We start from the raw sequence: 16,003 nt of genomic DNA on the forward strand, positions 1-16,003 counted from the left end.
GTCAGACACAACAGAAATAACTGAATGACAACACACAAGCCTTGTGATAGAGGAAAGGGGAAAAGATTTTCCCAAGCTGTATTCACATCTTTACCATTAACATTCTGTATGACCTTGAACAAGTCTGCAGTTCTCAGATTTTTCATCTACGTAGTGAGGGGGCTAGACCAAATGGTCTCTAAGGTCCCTTCCACTTTGTGTCTCTATGACTATATGTCCTCCCTCACAGGAAAGTGGTCTTTCTCCTCTTTTCAAGAGCGTTTCTCAGTTCTTCTTTTTGTTTCTCTAACTCCTAGTGAGCCTGCCCAAGGGAGGATGGGTGTGGCGATAGAAAGGGCACACAGAATACAAAGGGAGTCAGACCACAAAAAGAGGCAAGATTTGTGGTGAAACAGAGAGATATGGGACCTGTACAGTATGCACTCATGTTGGTATGGCTGCTGTTGTTGCTGTTGTCAGGTATGGGAGCTGGGCAGGGTAAAAGGGTGGGTGATGAGTATGGGACCCTGAGGGACAAGATGCTGGAGCACATGGAAAGGAAACTGAGTTTGGCAGAAGGCTGATGCTAAGGACCCTGCAAACAGAAATGAGATTATAATAGATGTGCTGGGGCCTAAGGATCAGAACCTTTGAACTTTCAGAGTTCACAATCTTGTTTGAGAGTCAGATTCACATTTAAATTGGGAATGAACTCAATTTTCCTTCGGGGTCCTGTAGGAGAAGTAAGATAGGAATACAGAGATAGCATAGTAGAAAGCCCTGTAGTCCAGTGAACAGAATACGGGACCTGGAGTCAAGAAGACCTGAATTAAAATCTGACCTCAGACATATATTAGCTGTGTGAGCTTGGCTGAGTGACTTAATCTCTACCTGACTCAGTTTCTTCATAAGGATAATAATAAATGTACTTCTCAAGTGTGAGGATCAAATGGGAGCAGAGAGACAGACAGACAGAAAGACACAGAGAGAAACAGAGAGACATAGACACACAGAGAGAAAGACTAGAAAAGGAGAGAAGTGAGAGAGCAAAGAGAGTGGAGAGGAAACAGAGAGAGGAAAGACTGCAAGAGAGAAGAGAGAGTGAGAGAGAGGAGAGAAGATAGAGGAGAGACAGGAGAAAGAGGAGAGGAGAGGAGAGACAAGGGGGAGAGGAGAGGAGGGAAGACAGACAGAAACCTACAGACCTTTGCAAACCTTCAATTTTAGCCATCCAGGAAAAAGAGCACTGGTCTTAGAATTAGGAGAATTAGTTTCAAATCTCACCTCAGACATTTCCTAGCTGTGTGATCACAGAGAAGACACTTAACCTCTCTGGGACTCATTTTCCCCACTTCTATTAAGGAGAAAATGATACTCTCAGGGTTTGCTCTGCAAACTTTAAAGTACCCTATCAATGTGACTTCTTTTCGAAGGGTAGAAAGAGAGGAGAAGCAGAACCTGTTTATGTTTGAGTGGGAGGAGTTGGCTATGATTCTGAAGTTTCTGCCTGGAGACCTTGGTGGAAAACTAGAGTTTTGTTCAAGATATTCCTATGCAATTCCACAGACATTCCCAGGGATTTCTGCTTTCCCTAAGGTTGATATCTGCCTGGAATGTTTTGGTCTGATCCCACCTCTTTTCTCCATGATCACTTTCCCCATATAGTATTAATATTCACATTCATGCAATGTTTTACCATTTATAAATTGCTTTCCTAACAATAGTAGGTAGAGCAAGGATTTCATCTTCATTGAATAGCTCTGAAAATAGATTTGGATTTTTTTTTTAAAAGAGACAAACCAAAACTCAAAGAGGAGAAATAATTTGTCCAAGACCTTTATAATATAATGCCCAATGATGAACTCAGGATAAAGATTGATACTTTTTTTTTAACATGGTCAGCGTGGGAATTTGATTTGTTTGAGTATGTATATTTGTCGCAAGTGTTTTGTTTTTCTGTTTTCCAATTAGGGCTGGGGAGAGTGGAAGGGAAAGAAGATGGATTTTCATTAATTAAAAAAGTTTTTAAAATTTACTTATAAATGTGATTGCTGAACAGGATGTATGTAAATGGCCATCTCTTTAATTAAAAAAAAATGAAACTTAGAAAATGAGAAAAAAGAATACATCAAAAAAGAAAATTGAGGATTCTGTTTAAAACAGTCTAATATCTAGATTTTTGCCATAAATCTCCTTTCTACTCTTGCTGTCTCCAGAGTCTCTTATCTCTATTCCATTCTTATCAACTTCAACCATATTATGTAAATACCGGAAGGATCTATGATCTCTGCCTATGACAATTTAGGGATTAAGTTATTTATCCAAAGTCACAAAATAGAAAGAGAGGGTGTTTGAAACCAGGCCTTCCTGATTTCATGTCCAGTACTCTATCCTCTGCATCATGATTACCACCAGATGAATTCTTCTAAAGTGTCACCCCCCTCTTCAGAAACTTCAACATTGTCAGTTTGAATAAAGTCCAGATGCATCCTCCTGTCACTCAAGGTCCTCCACAACCTCCATCATCCTTATTTCCTCTTCTTGTACAAACATACTGTTTCAGCAAAGTTCACCTACTCCTCATCTTTAAAGCACATCTTGTGATTTCTGTCTCCATGCCTGTCTCATATTCTTCTCCTGACTGAAATACTCTCCCCTTCTTTTCCCATCTCCACATACAGAAATTCTATATCCTCAGAAGCTCATCTTAAATTCTGAAATTTCTATGAAGTTTTCTTGACTGCCCTGGCCTCCAATCATTCAACCTCCTGTGATATATAATGTGTATACTTTTCATTTGCCCCTATTTGGTATGTTACCAGTGTATTTAAACCTATGTGCCCTTTCTCCCCAAGTAAATTACACATTCCTAAAGGCAAGAATATATCTCATACACTGTGTATCCCCCATAGCACTTAGCATGAGGCTATGCAGCATAGATGCTTATAGAATGTTTGAATTTATTTATCCCAAAGCCTAGGGGCCAGACTCCAGAAGCCTCTCTCCTCAGGTGTCCAAGACCTAGTCCCCTAAAGGCTTTATTCCTAAAGCAGCTGGAAGACAGCTTTCCTCAAGTTCCCTCCTCAGGCACCTTAACAGTAGATCCCCTAATGTCTTCTTCTTTCTGGATCAGGATATGTTCCCACTGAAGCCCTTACTAAGAACAGACCCAGTTCATGGCCCTGGCTAGCCAGCATTTTCCTGGATGCCAGGTACCGCTGTGAAGGAACCCTCATCTCTTCAGAGTGGGTGATCACTATAATCAATTGTTTTGGAAGGTGAGTGCCAAGGAGATGGTTAGAAAAGAAAGCCTGGTGTGAATCTTCATTTGGCTGATCATAGTTGCTCCCACCAACAGCCAGTTACAACAGCCATTTTAGCCCTAGCATCAAGCCTTACCACAGAGTCTTCTGAGTGCAGATGGAAGGAAGCAAGGAAGAAAGGAAGGAAGGAGGAAGGAAGAAAGGAAGGAAGGAAGGAAGGAAGCAAGCAAGCAAGGAAGGAAGGAAGCAAAGAAGGAAGGGAGAGAGGGAGGGGGAGTCAGACCTCCCCAGTGATAGGGAGAAAATAGATCAAGCGAGAGCCAACTAAAAGACTATTGTAATAGTTCACAAGAAAGATGATGAGCACCTGAACCAGTGCCGTGAGTTGAAAGGATACATGCAAGAGATGTTGGAGAAGTGGAATAGACAAGACTGGGCAACTGAATGCATGAAAGGGACAGACTAAGAGTGAAAAGTCAAGGATGACTGAGGTTGTGAGCCTGCAGAACTGGGAAAATGGCAGTACCCTCAACAGAAGTCAGAAGGAAGGGTGGGCTTAGAGGGATTTTGGGCACCATCACTGTTCTATCTACCTTTTTTTGTGGCCACCCCATTCCTGGTTAAATTGCCTTTTTCAACACCTGTCTCTCCTTCATAGCTTTCCTCTTCCCCATTTCACGGTGGGTCTGGGTCACCGACGGCTGAATCTGCAGAATGCTGAAGCCTTGTCTCTTGTTGAGGAACTGATCCTGATCCCCAGGAGCGATGTGGATAGTAGGCCTGGAAGTCTGGTTCTGGTGAAGTTAGCACAGCCTCCTTCCATCAACAGTTCTATCTACCCCATATCCCTCATTCAGGGCTCCATTTTATTCCTTTGGAAGAAGACCTGCTGGGCTCAGGGCTTTAAACCAGATTTTGGTAAGGACAATTGATGAGGCCAGGAGATCATGTGATCAAAATATTGGAGTTGGATGGCAGGGGTTGGGACCAAATTGGAACCCCAAAAGGGAGAAGAGCGTAAGGGGAAGATAACAGCCAGTTCTAGCGTTGGTTTCACATATAGTGAAAAGAGCACGAGATTGGGCATTAGGAGACATGGGTTCTTGTCTCACTCTGCCATTACTAATTCACTGTGTGACTATGGACAAATCATTTGCCCTTTCTCAGCCTCAGTTTCTTTATCTGTAAGATGTGAGTATTGAACTAGATTAATTTCTAAAGTCTCTTTCAGTTTGTCTTTGAGCAAATCTCTCATGGGCCTTGTTTTTTTCTAAAATAAGGATAAATGCCTTATAGAATTGTTATGAAAATTAACTGAGATAATGCATGTGAAGTACTTTGAAAAAGTATAAAATATTGTATGAATATAAGATAATCTTATTATCAGGGAGCTAGACAAGTCACATGGTATAGAGACTGAAACCAGAAGTAAGGGAAGAATGGTCTAGAGAAAGTGTACTCTAGAGAGCCCTAGGAGTGTCACTAACTTCAAAAGTAAGGTGAGACTCAAGCTGGTGAGATGTGGCTGTCAAAATGGGAGTTAGTGTCACTCAGCAGGAACTTCTAGACTACACCCTCCTCTTTTGACCATCCCAAGTCTACACTGTGAATGGAGAAAGGTAGAAGCATAGTGAACCCAAGGTCAAACCCAAACCCTGCTTTTCAGAGGTCTTCCTGACCAATCTGGAAGTGAGGGATTATTCAACTTCTCCCTCCATCTCTCCTTAAAGATGTTGGGAACTGCACTTGAAGGGTGGGAGCTGAAATCATTCTTTTTTCCTTACAGACCCCTTCCAACCCTAATCCTAGGCTAAAAGAAAAAGGGGTCAGTCTCCTCTCTTCTTTTACTCTCCCCCAGACCCCTACATACCACCTGAAGAGCTGTGGGGTGCTAGGATGCCTGTCATGCCTCAAACCAGTTGTGAAGCCATCTTCCAGCTCCAATCTGACTGCTCCAGTCCAGAGATAAGCATGCCAAATGGGACCCTATGCACTGGCCCTCCTGTCGGTTCTCCAGAGATCATGGTGAGGACTCTCTGCCTGGATCTGTCTCACCTCCACTTGTGCAGGCTCAAAGACTGGTATTTGTCTCCTCTCACTTCCACCCATTCCCCTATGCTTGCTGTACTTTGACTTGGTGACTTTCCTTTCTCCTTTTAGGTGGCAGATGGCAGTCCTCTCCTTTGTTTCTATGCTGGACAATGGGTACTGCTAGGGGTGATGACTTGGGGGCCTTGCTCTTCTAATGGCCTCCCTGAAATTTACATCCCAATTCATCCCATCATCACTTGGATCCAGGCCAATTTTCCTAATATCAGAGTTTTCAAGGTTTTGTCTAAGGCCAAGTTGAAAAGTAAGTGAAGGTTTTTAGTAATCCTTCTCGTTGGTACATCTTCCCTCAGGCTCCCCCTCATGCTTCTCCTCTTGAACTGTCCCACATGGGCCTGTCCTTCCATCCCATGTTCTCCTTCCCTCTGGCCACCCAGGTTTGTTATTACCAGATTCTACCTTTCCATAATCTAAATCTTCATGACTCCAAGTCTGTCATTCTATGCACTCTGCCACACTACCCATGGTAGAATCATAGAACCATATTCTACAACACAAGTTTCTGAGGCAGAACTTGAACCCACATCTACCTGGCTTCTGCCTCTGGCACTCACTAGCTATATAAATATGAACAAATCACTTAACTTATACTATATCTCATCTTCTAAGGAGCAGGCAAACTTTCCACAGTCATTATCAACCTAATCTGATAAATTTATTCATGCTAATAGGATTATGGGAAAGAGCTGGAAACACTTGTTCTCCTTCTAGTTCGTAAAAAATTACATTTTCCCTCTAGAAAGAAAGTTTCTGCCTTTTGCTACATGAGCAGATGGTTACTATGACCATGGAAATTTCCAGTTATCTGGTAAGGTAGGGTGGTTTCTAGCAGGACTCCTTAACTCCTACTATGTGGATGGCCTCTTATACCTATGTATGGTGACAGACCTGAGTCCACTCCTTTTCAGTCTTCCAGCTTGCTTGGTTTTCTGCTTATCTTTGAAAGTCTCTAGATGCTCAAAGACAGGATCCCAGAAAAGCTAGAGGCACCGGAAGAGGATGTTGAACTATTCACCAGCCCCCCATTCCAACTATTCACTTTAGGTGTTAATCCCCACCCCACCCCAATATAAGAAGAAACCTTTTGCATCTCTACATCTGTATTTATTCAAGCAAATAAAACATTTTTTTCTAAGGTCATTGGCGCATTATTTGAAAAGTCCTTGGAGGAAAAGAGTGATACAGAGATATCTAGCATAGTTGAAAAATGATCACATTGATGTCAAAACAGAAAATATCAAGGGGTCACTGAAATTTTCCTAAGCTCAAAATAAATCTCATTCAAATAGAACTGTAGAATCATATAACTTCAGATGAATGTAACTTAGACCCATAGAATCCTTTGATTTTTTAATAAAGTTGTTTTCAATTAACAAGTATTTTCTCTCCTTCCCACCTTCCCCATTGAAAAGAAAAACAAAACTTTTGTAACAAATATGAATCAGAAATGTACAATCTTAGGTGCACAAAACAACAGAACCTTAGAATCACAGAACTTAGAGCCTTGGGATCATAGAGCCATAGATTATTCTAACAATTTTATCATTCAATCTATCAGGGAGAGTGTTGTATAGTTCACTGAGTGTTAGACTTGGAATCAGGAGTATCTGTATTTGAGTCCTACCCCTGACACTTACTAGCTATATAACCCTGTGCAAGCTGGTTATACTTTCTGGGCATCCGTTTCCTTATCTGTAAAAAGGGGGAAAGTAATGCCTATGGCAGTTCACAAAGTTTATAGAAAATGCTTTCCAAACTTTAAAACATCGGTAATGATTGACTATGATGCTCTAGCCTGAGTCAACAAGATACTCAGAGTCTACAGATTAGGTATGGGAAAGAAAAGAGGAATCAGATAAGGTTTCCAGGGTTTAAGACTGGGAAACTGGTGGTCCCACTGACCAAAATAGGAAAGGACATTTACTTAAGAGAAATAAGATTAATTTTGGATATGTTCAATTTGAAGTAGAAGCAGGATGTCTAAGTGAACGTATTGGCATAGACCCTGCCAGCCCTCCCATGTTCCTGCCAATGGTGAATCATCAAATTGGAGGGGAGAAAAATGGCATGGTGTAGTGGATGGAATCAGGAAGACCTGGACCGAATTCTGCCTCGGGTGTTAGCTATGTAAAACATAGTTCTTTGATTCTACTAAGGAGAATATGGTATAGAATATGTTGAGTTATAGACTTGGAGTCAGGAAGAATTGAGTACAAAACCTACCTCTGACTCTGACTAGTTATTTGACCCTGGACTAGTCACTTATCCTTTTGGGGCCTCAGGGGGTTGGCTTCGAGGATCTCTAAGGTCCCTCCTAAATCTATGATCCTATAAGAAGAGGATAAAGGACTCAGGATTCATACCTAGGCTTTCGAGGGACTCTTACTCTTCCAATTCCCCACCAGGCAACTAGAAGGAACTTAGGGGTCATGGAATATATCCCCCTTAGTTTAGGAGATGATGAAATTGAGGTCTATTGAAGGGAAGAGGAGTGGTCCAAGTGATCCACCCACCAGGAATAAGAATAACTTTCATTCATTTACAGAGTTCTTGTTTTTTTGGTTTTTGGTCACAAAAATCCCATAAAGGTAGGTATTATAAATGCAGTATTGTTATCCTCACTTTACAGATGAGGAAACTAAATTTCAATAAGGTAAAATGATTTGCCTATAGTCACAATTAGTGCCAGAGCCAGGCACCAAGCCCCCAAATCCCAACGTCTGATTCAATATTCTTTCCATTATAATAAAATGTCAACATTTATTACATACTTACTATTGTTTTAGCAGAGGCAGCTAGATTGCTTAGTGGATAGAGTACATCTGGCCTTGGAGTCAGGAAGACCTGAATTCAAATTTGGCCTCAGACACTGGCTATGTGACCCTAGGCATGTCACTTAACCTCTGTTTGCCTTAATTCACTGGAGAAGGAAATGGCAAATCATGCCAGTATCCTTGCCAAGAAAACCCCATGGATAGTATTGCAGGCTATGATCTATGGGGTCACAAAGAGTCTGACAAGACTGAAAGACTGAACAACAACGCTATGATTATAAGCATGACGGGGAGATGGGACCTGGACCCCTAAAAGGAAAAGACCATGTCTTTGAAAGGAACCCAGTCCCTGAATTTTCCCACACATTTCAGCAGCCCAGATCACCGGTGTTTCACCCAAAACATCAGACCCATCCCAGGCATCTAGCTACTTGACAGTCCTTTCACAGTCACTCTTGATCCACTCCCGACCACTTAATACTCCTTTCACAGTGGCTCTTGACTTTACCACTTCTTAATCCCATTTAGATCTTTTCACTGTCCTTTTTTCATAAATAAGTATCAGTCTTACTCCCCTTCACTTGCAGACTCATTGGGAATCTAGCCCACTCTATTGGTATTAAAATAAACCTTGCCACTTTGACTGGAAGATGGTGAGAGTGCTTGAATTCTTTCCAGGCAGACCCTCCTGTTTCCTGATATTTGGGGTTCCCAGCAGCCTCAAGCAAAGAACTGGGGTGAATCTCCTTGCTAGGTGGTGCCATAGTTCACAGAGAGCTGGGTATGGAGTCAGAAAGACCTGAGTTCAAATCTAGCCTCTGACACTAGTTATGTGACCTTGGGCAAGTCACTGAAACTTTGTTTGCCTCATTTTCCTCGTCTGTAAAATAGAGATAATAATAGCACCTCCCTCCCAGAATTGTTATGAGGATCCAATGTACAGAGCTTAGCATAGTACCTGGAACATAGCAAGTGCTATATAAATGTTAGCTGTTATTGTTAAGTCTCCATCCTTGGCCTTCTAATTATCTTACTATCTCTTTACTTTAGAAAGGCAACATGGTATGGCAAAAAGAGCACTAGATTGTATGAATTTGCTTTAACTGTTTATATTTGTTGCAAAAGAGGGCTTTAAATTGAGGGGAATGGAGAGGAGTGAGTAGGTAATGATAATGATGTGAAAAAGAATAAAACATTTAAAAATTACACAGAAGAGAGCAGAAAGATGTACAGAAGAAGCCACAGTGAAGCAGGACAGCATTGGCACTTTCATATTAAATTTAATACTCAGAGTGTCCCAAAAATCTTAGTGCAGTCTGTAGCTTAAAACTTTGGAACACCCTTTACACTTTTTAAAAATCAGTCTCTATATAATAGATTCACAGTTTCATGTACAATCCTCTTTTCCTGCGTCTTATATGTTGAAATCCTCATGATTGTTGATAGCTGCTAAATTCAGAATAAAAAAAAAATTTTAATTAAAAGAAAGAATAAGTATTGTATTTGGAGGCCAAACAATCTGATTTAAAACCCTGGCCTTAGTATTTACAACACAGGCAAGGTATTTCACCTCTTTGAGCTTCAGTTTCTCAAATTTAAAATGGGAAAGGTTCATTTATTCATTCAACAAGGATGTATGAAGTGTTCAAGGCTCTATACTAAATGCTGGGAGATAAAAAAGATCCAAAGAAAATATTTCCTGCTCTCAAGGAGTTCATATTCTATTTGGGGAAAGCAACATGCACACAGAAAAAGTAAACACAAAAATATATGCAAACAAAAGCAATCTGAGGAGAAAGCATTAGAAACTAGGGGTATAATTGAGTTCCCTATTCCTTTAATCAAATGAGTTAGGGTTCCTTTTGGAGTATTTCCTTTTGGAAATAACTGAAAAAGGGAACTGCTCAGATTCTCTCATCCATATTACTTTCTGGCTTTAGCAATGATTGTAGCTAAATAAATTATTTTGTGATAAACTAAACTTCATATCCAGGAAGGAAGGAAGGAAAAAAACATTTAGTAATTGCTTACTCTGTGCCAAACACTATGCTTAAGTATGGGAGATAAAAATGGAGAAGGAATGTTTTTTCTGCTCTCAAGGATCTTACACTCAAATTGGAAGAGATAGCACATATAGGAAAATTTAGCTGTAGGATAGACCAAGGACCCACAGATTCTTAAGAATTCATCAGCAGGGCAGATGGCAAGGCCCCAGTATCCTTAGGGTGCATTTGGATGTTTGGCCCTCAGGACAAAGAATCTGGAAGGAATTAGCCCGCTACTATTGGATAAGAGGAAGTAAGAAGGCTAAACAGCCAGAACACAGGGGGAACTCTTGAGTTCTCTTCAGTGGATGTGGGAATGGAGATGATGGGATGGGTGGGGTATCAGTCTCTAGCTAGGAGGGGAGAAAGGAAGGTTCGACAAGAAGGTAGGCTTGGGGATCACACGGTGCAGAAGGGAGAAGGTCTAGAGGATATAGCTTAGTGCCAGTTAGGTCCTGGCACCCTCTAGGTAAAACGGAATATAATTTAGTCATCTCATGCAGACAGTAAAGAGGAGGGCTGGACGTGGTAAGACTGGATTGGTGAGCAAAGTAGGGTTTTGTCCAGTCAGGTCTTCATCAACTATCTCAGTTTAGCTAGCTGGGGAGGGTGGTGGTGGTGGTAATGGCAGGTTCTTCCTACCTACCTGACATTGGGCAAGTCATTTAATCATGGGAAAAGGTTCCAAGCTCTATGCTACGCACTTTACAATTACCTCATTTGATCCTCCAACAAGCCTTCAAGGTAGGTGCCATTGTTATCTCCACTTTAGAGTTGAAGAGACTCAGACAAACAAAAGTTAAGTGACTTACCTAGGATCAAAGAGTTAGTATCTGAGAGTGGACTGGAACTCAGATCTCCCTGACTCCAGTTCCAGCACATTCTCCACTGAATGTTGAGCTGCCTCAACATCTCTACACTCTTACACCTACCACTTTTATTCAGGCTCTCATCTTCCTTTACTCTAAATTATTGTAGCAGTTTCCTAATTGTTCCTCCTTCCTCAAGTTTCTCACCACTCCAGTCCATCTTACACTGCTGTTCTTTTTCCTTAAGCATATATCTGTTCATGTGACTTGCCTGTGTAATCAGTTCTAGTGGTTTCCTATTGCTGCTGTAATAAAATATACTCTTCCGTTTAGCTTTTAAAATCTGTCATAACTTGGTCACAACGTCTTTCCAGTCTCATTGAACATTACTCCCCCTCCCACAATTCAGACTAACTAGCCTTCTCTCTGCTCCTCGTACAAAACGCTCCATCTCTAGTTTTTGTGCTTTTAAACTGGCCGTCCCATGTGCCTGATAATCCCTCCTTCCCTCAGCTTTACAGCTTTCTTCTAAGACATGGCAGAAGCACCCTCTTCTGGATGAAGTATGCTCTGGCTCCCTCCCCCAAAACTGCTGATACCCTCCCTCCCAAACTACCTTATATTTAACTACTTTGTCTTTATTTGTATTTATGGACTTTATGTTATGCTTTGTAAACTTATATTTGTGCTTGTTTTCTCTCTCATTAGGGTGCATACAGAGAGGACTACCAGAGCAGGTGCTTTGTAACTTTACCTTTGTAACACATATTTCTTACGCATTTGCCTCACTACTATTGTGGTCTAAGTTTATACTTACTCCTCTCATGAAGTGTATTTATGGATTTATCTTCCCTGTGTGTGTTTGTGAAAAGAAGTGAATCAAGTTTTTAGGAGAATGTTTGGTATTAACTGTCTTTACAATTCTATCCGAGAGGAGTAGTAGCTGTCGTCTTCTTTTCCTCCTCTTCCTTTTCCTTCTATCATCACATGGAATTTGGAGGGCAGATTTTTTCATTTCCATTTTTTAAAGTTATTATTATTATTATTTTTCTCGAAAAGCTGGGGCAATTTACTTTTGCCCTGTGCTGTTTTCATTTATGATTTCTTGAAGTATAACTGAAAAAACAGGCTTTAAAACCTCATTGTGCTTCAAATGGAACTACTTGACTAAGCCACTGTTTAAATCCAGATCACTCTGGCATTCACTGAATGGCCACTAATAACTCTTGGCCCTTCTAATACTTAGAGTGAATGTAAATATCAACTGTTTTCTGTTCTGTCCAGAAACTCCTTTCTCAGACTGTTATTTTTGTAATAGTAAATTGAGCCATCTTTTGTCTCAGAAATTCTTACATATCCCTTAGTCATTAAATGGGTGTTGCCTCAGACAAACTGAAACCTGAGAAAGACCTTAATTTAGGAAGGCCACGGTACCCATTGCAGTTTGAGCTATTGCTAGTGTTTTGATTTTTTCCTTGCAACTGGATTTCAATTGTTGAGGTTCAGGGTTGTGTAGGAACCCCAAAATACTGCCACACCAGGTCTTGTTCAAATGAATTTGATACAAGCCTTGTTAAAGCCAAAGAAAAATGAAGTTTATTAAAGATTCTAAGCGTTTATAATGCTTGTATTAACAAGTGGGTCAGATAGAATCTCAGCTAGACAGAGTCTGAGCTGGATTGAATCTGAGTGCCTTCATGGAGGTGAGATGGAACTTAAATACAGAAAAAGACTGTTGGAGGGAGCTGGGGGTGGTCTGGTAGTCTAGTGTGATGGGAGGAGGGGTTTAAGGAGGGTCTCAAGTCCAAGGAGGACCTCAGTGAGACTGGGGTTATTGTCAAGGGTTGGAAACAGATGGAGGCAATCACGAGATATCAAACAATGGAGAGCTTGAGTGGGAAGCAGGTGGGGCAATCCAGAGGTAACAGACAACGGACGGCCAGGCTAGGCCAAGGGCAACAGATTTGAGTATGAAAGGCCAGGTTAAGTGGAAAGATTCAAGGGGAGTTCAGGGAAGTTCCCAGAGTCTGAACCCCATCATTATGACTCTGGAGGAGAGAGAGAGTGAGGCTGCTGACTTCCTGTAGCTCTACCCCACTTAAATCTACTTCATTCCCAAGTCAAGACTTTATCCCCATGAAGTCACTGGTCCTCCTTGAGAACTAAGGATGAACAAGGATGCAAGTACTTTGAGAGCAGGAAGTATTTCATTATTTAAACCCGTATTCCTGGTACCTATCACAGGTCTTGGCACATAGCAGGTATTTAATAAATACTTGTTGATTGATTGGTATATGAACAAATAAATTCTCTAGCAGGTGAAGCATTCCACTGGGCTCAGTTTCCAAACCCTCACTCACAATGGCTTATTGGGTCCCAGAGAGGGACTAGCTTCTCTCTCAGGGTTCTATCATTGGATATTCTTGAGGGGTTGAGATATTATAATACTACTATTTATGATCCCCTCTTCAGTATGTTTCCCCAAAATTAATCAGTTGATAACAATTAGTTTTTATAAAGGGATATTTACTGAGGAGATACAGCAAGTAAACATCTTCCCAAATGGGGAAAAGGGGCACACTTTATCCTCAGCACTTACCTGGACCCTGAAGACAGTGGGCTCAAGCTTGAAACACAAAGATACCGAAATATTCAAGTTGAGAACATCTTGAGAACTTGACATTTTTGGCCTTGGGAATCTTTTCCTGTCATCACAGAGTCTTCACCAAGTTTGCTGCAGATGTAGGAGCAGCTCCCCTTGCTCAGTTGTCCTGGCATGCAGTGTCCTGGTCGATGATGAGTCATTCCACCTGCTAAGTTTAGTGTAGCAGGGTGCCTCCTCACCAGACTCAGTCACTGTTACTACTGACTCTAGGACTTGGGTTGCTGATGGGTCCAAGAACTATTTTGCTACATCTCCTGGTGTCACCATTTGCCCCAGTGCTAATACTACCATTCCCTCAGGGATTCATGGTAATCCACCTGACAGTTCACAGATAGCAAGCTTGAAATCCACTAGGAAATACAGTGACATGTCTCTTGGTGAACCTTTTGTATTCATGCTTATTTACCATGTGATCCCCAGTTAAAAGGCTTTTTTTGTCACCATGCATTAAACTGAGAGTAAACAGGACATTTGTGAATACTCTGAAGTGAGGGAAAAGGTCCCTACATTTATGCATGTCTGAAAATCAGTAGACAGAGAATATTGCTCATGTACAATACAAGAGAAGTGCGTATTCTAAGAACTAGGACCTCATTGGCCAATCCTCAGTTATACAAGCAATATTAGTTTGTTTACATCCACAGAAAAGGGATTGTACTTCCAGTTCTAAAACTTCTAAATAGCCAATATGTCCTTCTACACATTATGGAAAAGTTTATGCAAACTAGACATTATGGAATGCATTGTGGCAGCCAAAGTTTAGTTGGCACTAAAACAGGGTATCAGGATAAGCTGTTTGATAGAAACAGGGTTTTGTATGAAATTAGATTCTAAGGGTTGGGGGTGCAAAGGGAGTGGATTCCAGGCAAGGACAGCCTCGGTAGAGACCCAGAGGCAGGAGATGAAATTCTGAGTTCTGGGAACACCAAGTAAGCCTCTTTAAGTAGAACAGAGACTGAATAAAGGAGCAATAAGTATAAAATACCTCCAAAAGCAAACTGGAGCCAGATCATTAATGACTGTAAACTCAAAAAAGAGAGTTTGTATTTTATCCTACAGACAAGAGGGAGTCACTGGAGCTTCATGAACAGAGAACTGGTGTGAAAAGACCTATATTTTAGGAATAGTAATTTAAGGGCCATGTGGAAAATAGATTAGAGAGGGGAGAGACTGAATGCAGGTAGACAAAACCACGAGGCTATTGTAATAGTTCAGGTGAGAAGGAATGAGGTCCTGAATTAAGATGGTGGTCATGAAAGCAGGGAGAAGGGGACAAATATGAAAGATACTAGGGAGCTAAATTTGACAAGATTGCCAACTCATTGGAAAACAGGAAAAAGGCAAAGATGACCATACATATGAATAGCACATTTCATCATTTAACTAGTATGCACATGTGGGAAACAAAGGAAGGAGTTCTATTTCCACAGGATTAAAACTCCTCCTAGCTTTGAGTGATAGCAATTAATCTGAGTTGTGACCTAGCATGGTCAGGTAAAAGGTCAAAAATTTGTGTACAGGCTTGACAAGCTGTTTGAGGGGAAGCCTATCAGAGAGGAGAACATGAAGTCACGAGGCCAATAGGTGGTGTGTCCAGAAGTCCAACAGTATACAAATTGTGGTCTTCCTGTAGCTTTACTTGAGAGCTACCCATTCATTCAAGGGTGATGAACACAGAAGATTAATGAAAGCTTTCCTGATTTGACAACAAGTATTGTTCTTTATTTAAGGTGAACACGTTTGTCACAGTTGGGGGCTTATTGTTGAGTTCATTTCTCATAACTGGGGGTTCGTCCGGGATATCTCTAGCATCTGAAGAAATGAAGCTTGCTGTGGTGAATGGGAAGTGCGCCCATTGGTTTTCAAAGGCCCAGACATCCACAGACAAGTTTCCTCTGTTCTGACTGCTAACTTTGCTGGGGCTGTTTGGAATCATTGTGAATCTAGGAAAGCAGGTAAAACAGTAATAGATTGAATGGCTGGAGACAGTGTAAATCAGGGACCTGAGTAAGTGCAGGAAAATATCAGTGGTTAAGTACTTCTTCATCTGTCTTGGGATCCTAGGTTGATAAGTGAGGTTTGCCTAGGGTCAGAAGTGAGCATTCTTCTATGTAGGACCAGCCCAGCCCAGGATGGGGGCCATTGGAGGGAGGTCTTAACATAGGGAATCTTGGGCACGACCAGTCCATCAGAGACCTTCCAAGTATAAGATCTGTTGACCTGAAAACTTGGTTAGAGAAAAGGCAACAGGCTAAATGCATACATTTTATGATTTAATTAATTAATCAATTCCCCATAAAGATAACAGTTACATAGCACTATGGAGCCAGGATCAGAACTGGCTGCCTCAGTACAGAAG

At 41.2% G+C, this 16,003-nt stretch overlaps 1 protein-coding gene across 1 annotated transcript; it reads left to right on the plus strand.

Moving 5' to 3' along the window:
- Positions 1-380: 380 nt before the first annotated feature.
- On the plus strand, positions 381-6,491 carry LOC140496726 (serine protease 33-like). The gene is made up of 5 exons (XM_072596847.1): positions 381-459; positions 3,113-3,257; positions 3,901-4,160; positions 5,101-5,267; positions 5,403-6,491. Exons 1-5 carry the CDS (start codon positions 402-404, stop codon positions 5,601-5,603), a joined length of 831 nt encoding a protein of 276 aa, XP_072452948.1. The 5' UTR covers positions 381-401; the 3' UTR covers positions 5,604-6,491.
- Positions 6,492-16,003: the final 9,512 nt, after the last annotated feature.

The sequence above is a fragment of the Notamacropus eugenii genome, chromosome 3 (genome assembly GCF_028372415.1).
Source record: "Notamacropus eugenii isolate mMacEug1 chromosome 3, mMacEug1.pri_v2, whole genome shotgun sequence".
In the NCBI taxonomy this organism is placed as follows: Eukaryota; Metazoa; Chordata; class Mammalia; order Diprotodontia; family Macropodidae; genus Notamacropus; species Notamacropus eugenii.

Bases quoted from the DNA above. Each gene is read 5' to 3' on its own strand.
- LOC140496726 (XM_072596847.1), top strand. From the start codon at position 402: ATGGGACCTGTACAGTATGCACTCATGTTGGTATGGCTGCTGTTGTTG. The intron at 3,258-3,900 runs GTGAGTGCCAAG...TCTCCTTCATAG, and splicing joins ATAATCAATTGTTTTGGAAG to CTTTCCTCTTCCCCATTTCA. The intron at 5,268-5,402 runs GTGAGGACTCTC...TTCTCCTTTTAG, and splicing joins TCGGTTCTCCAGAGATCATG to GTGGCAGATGGCAGTCCTCT.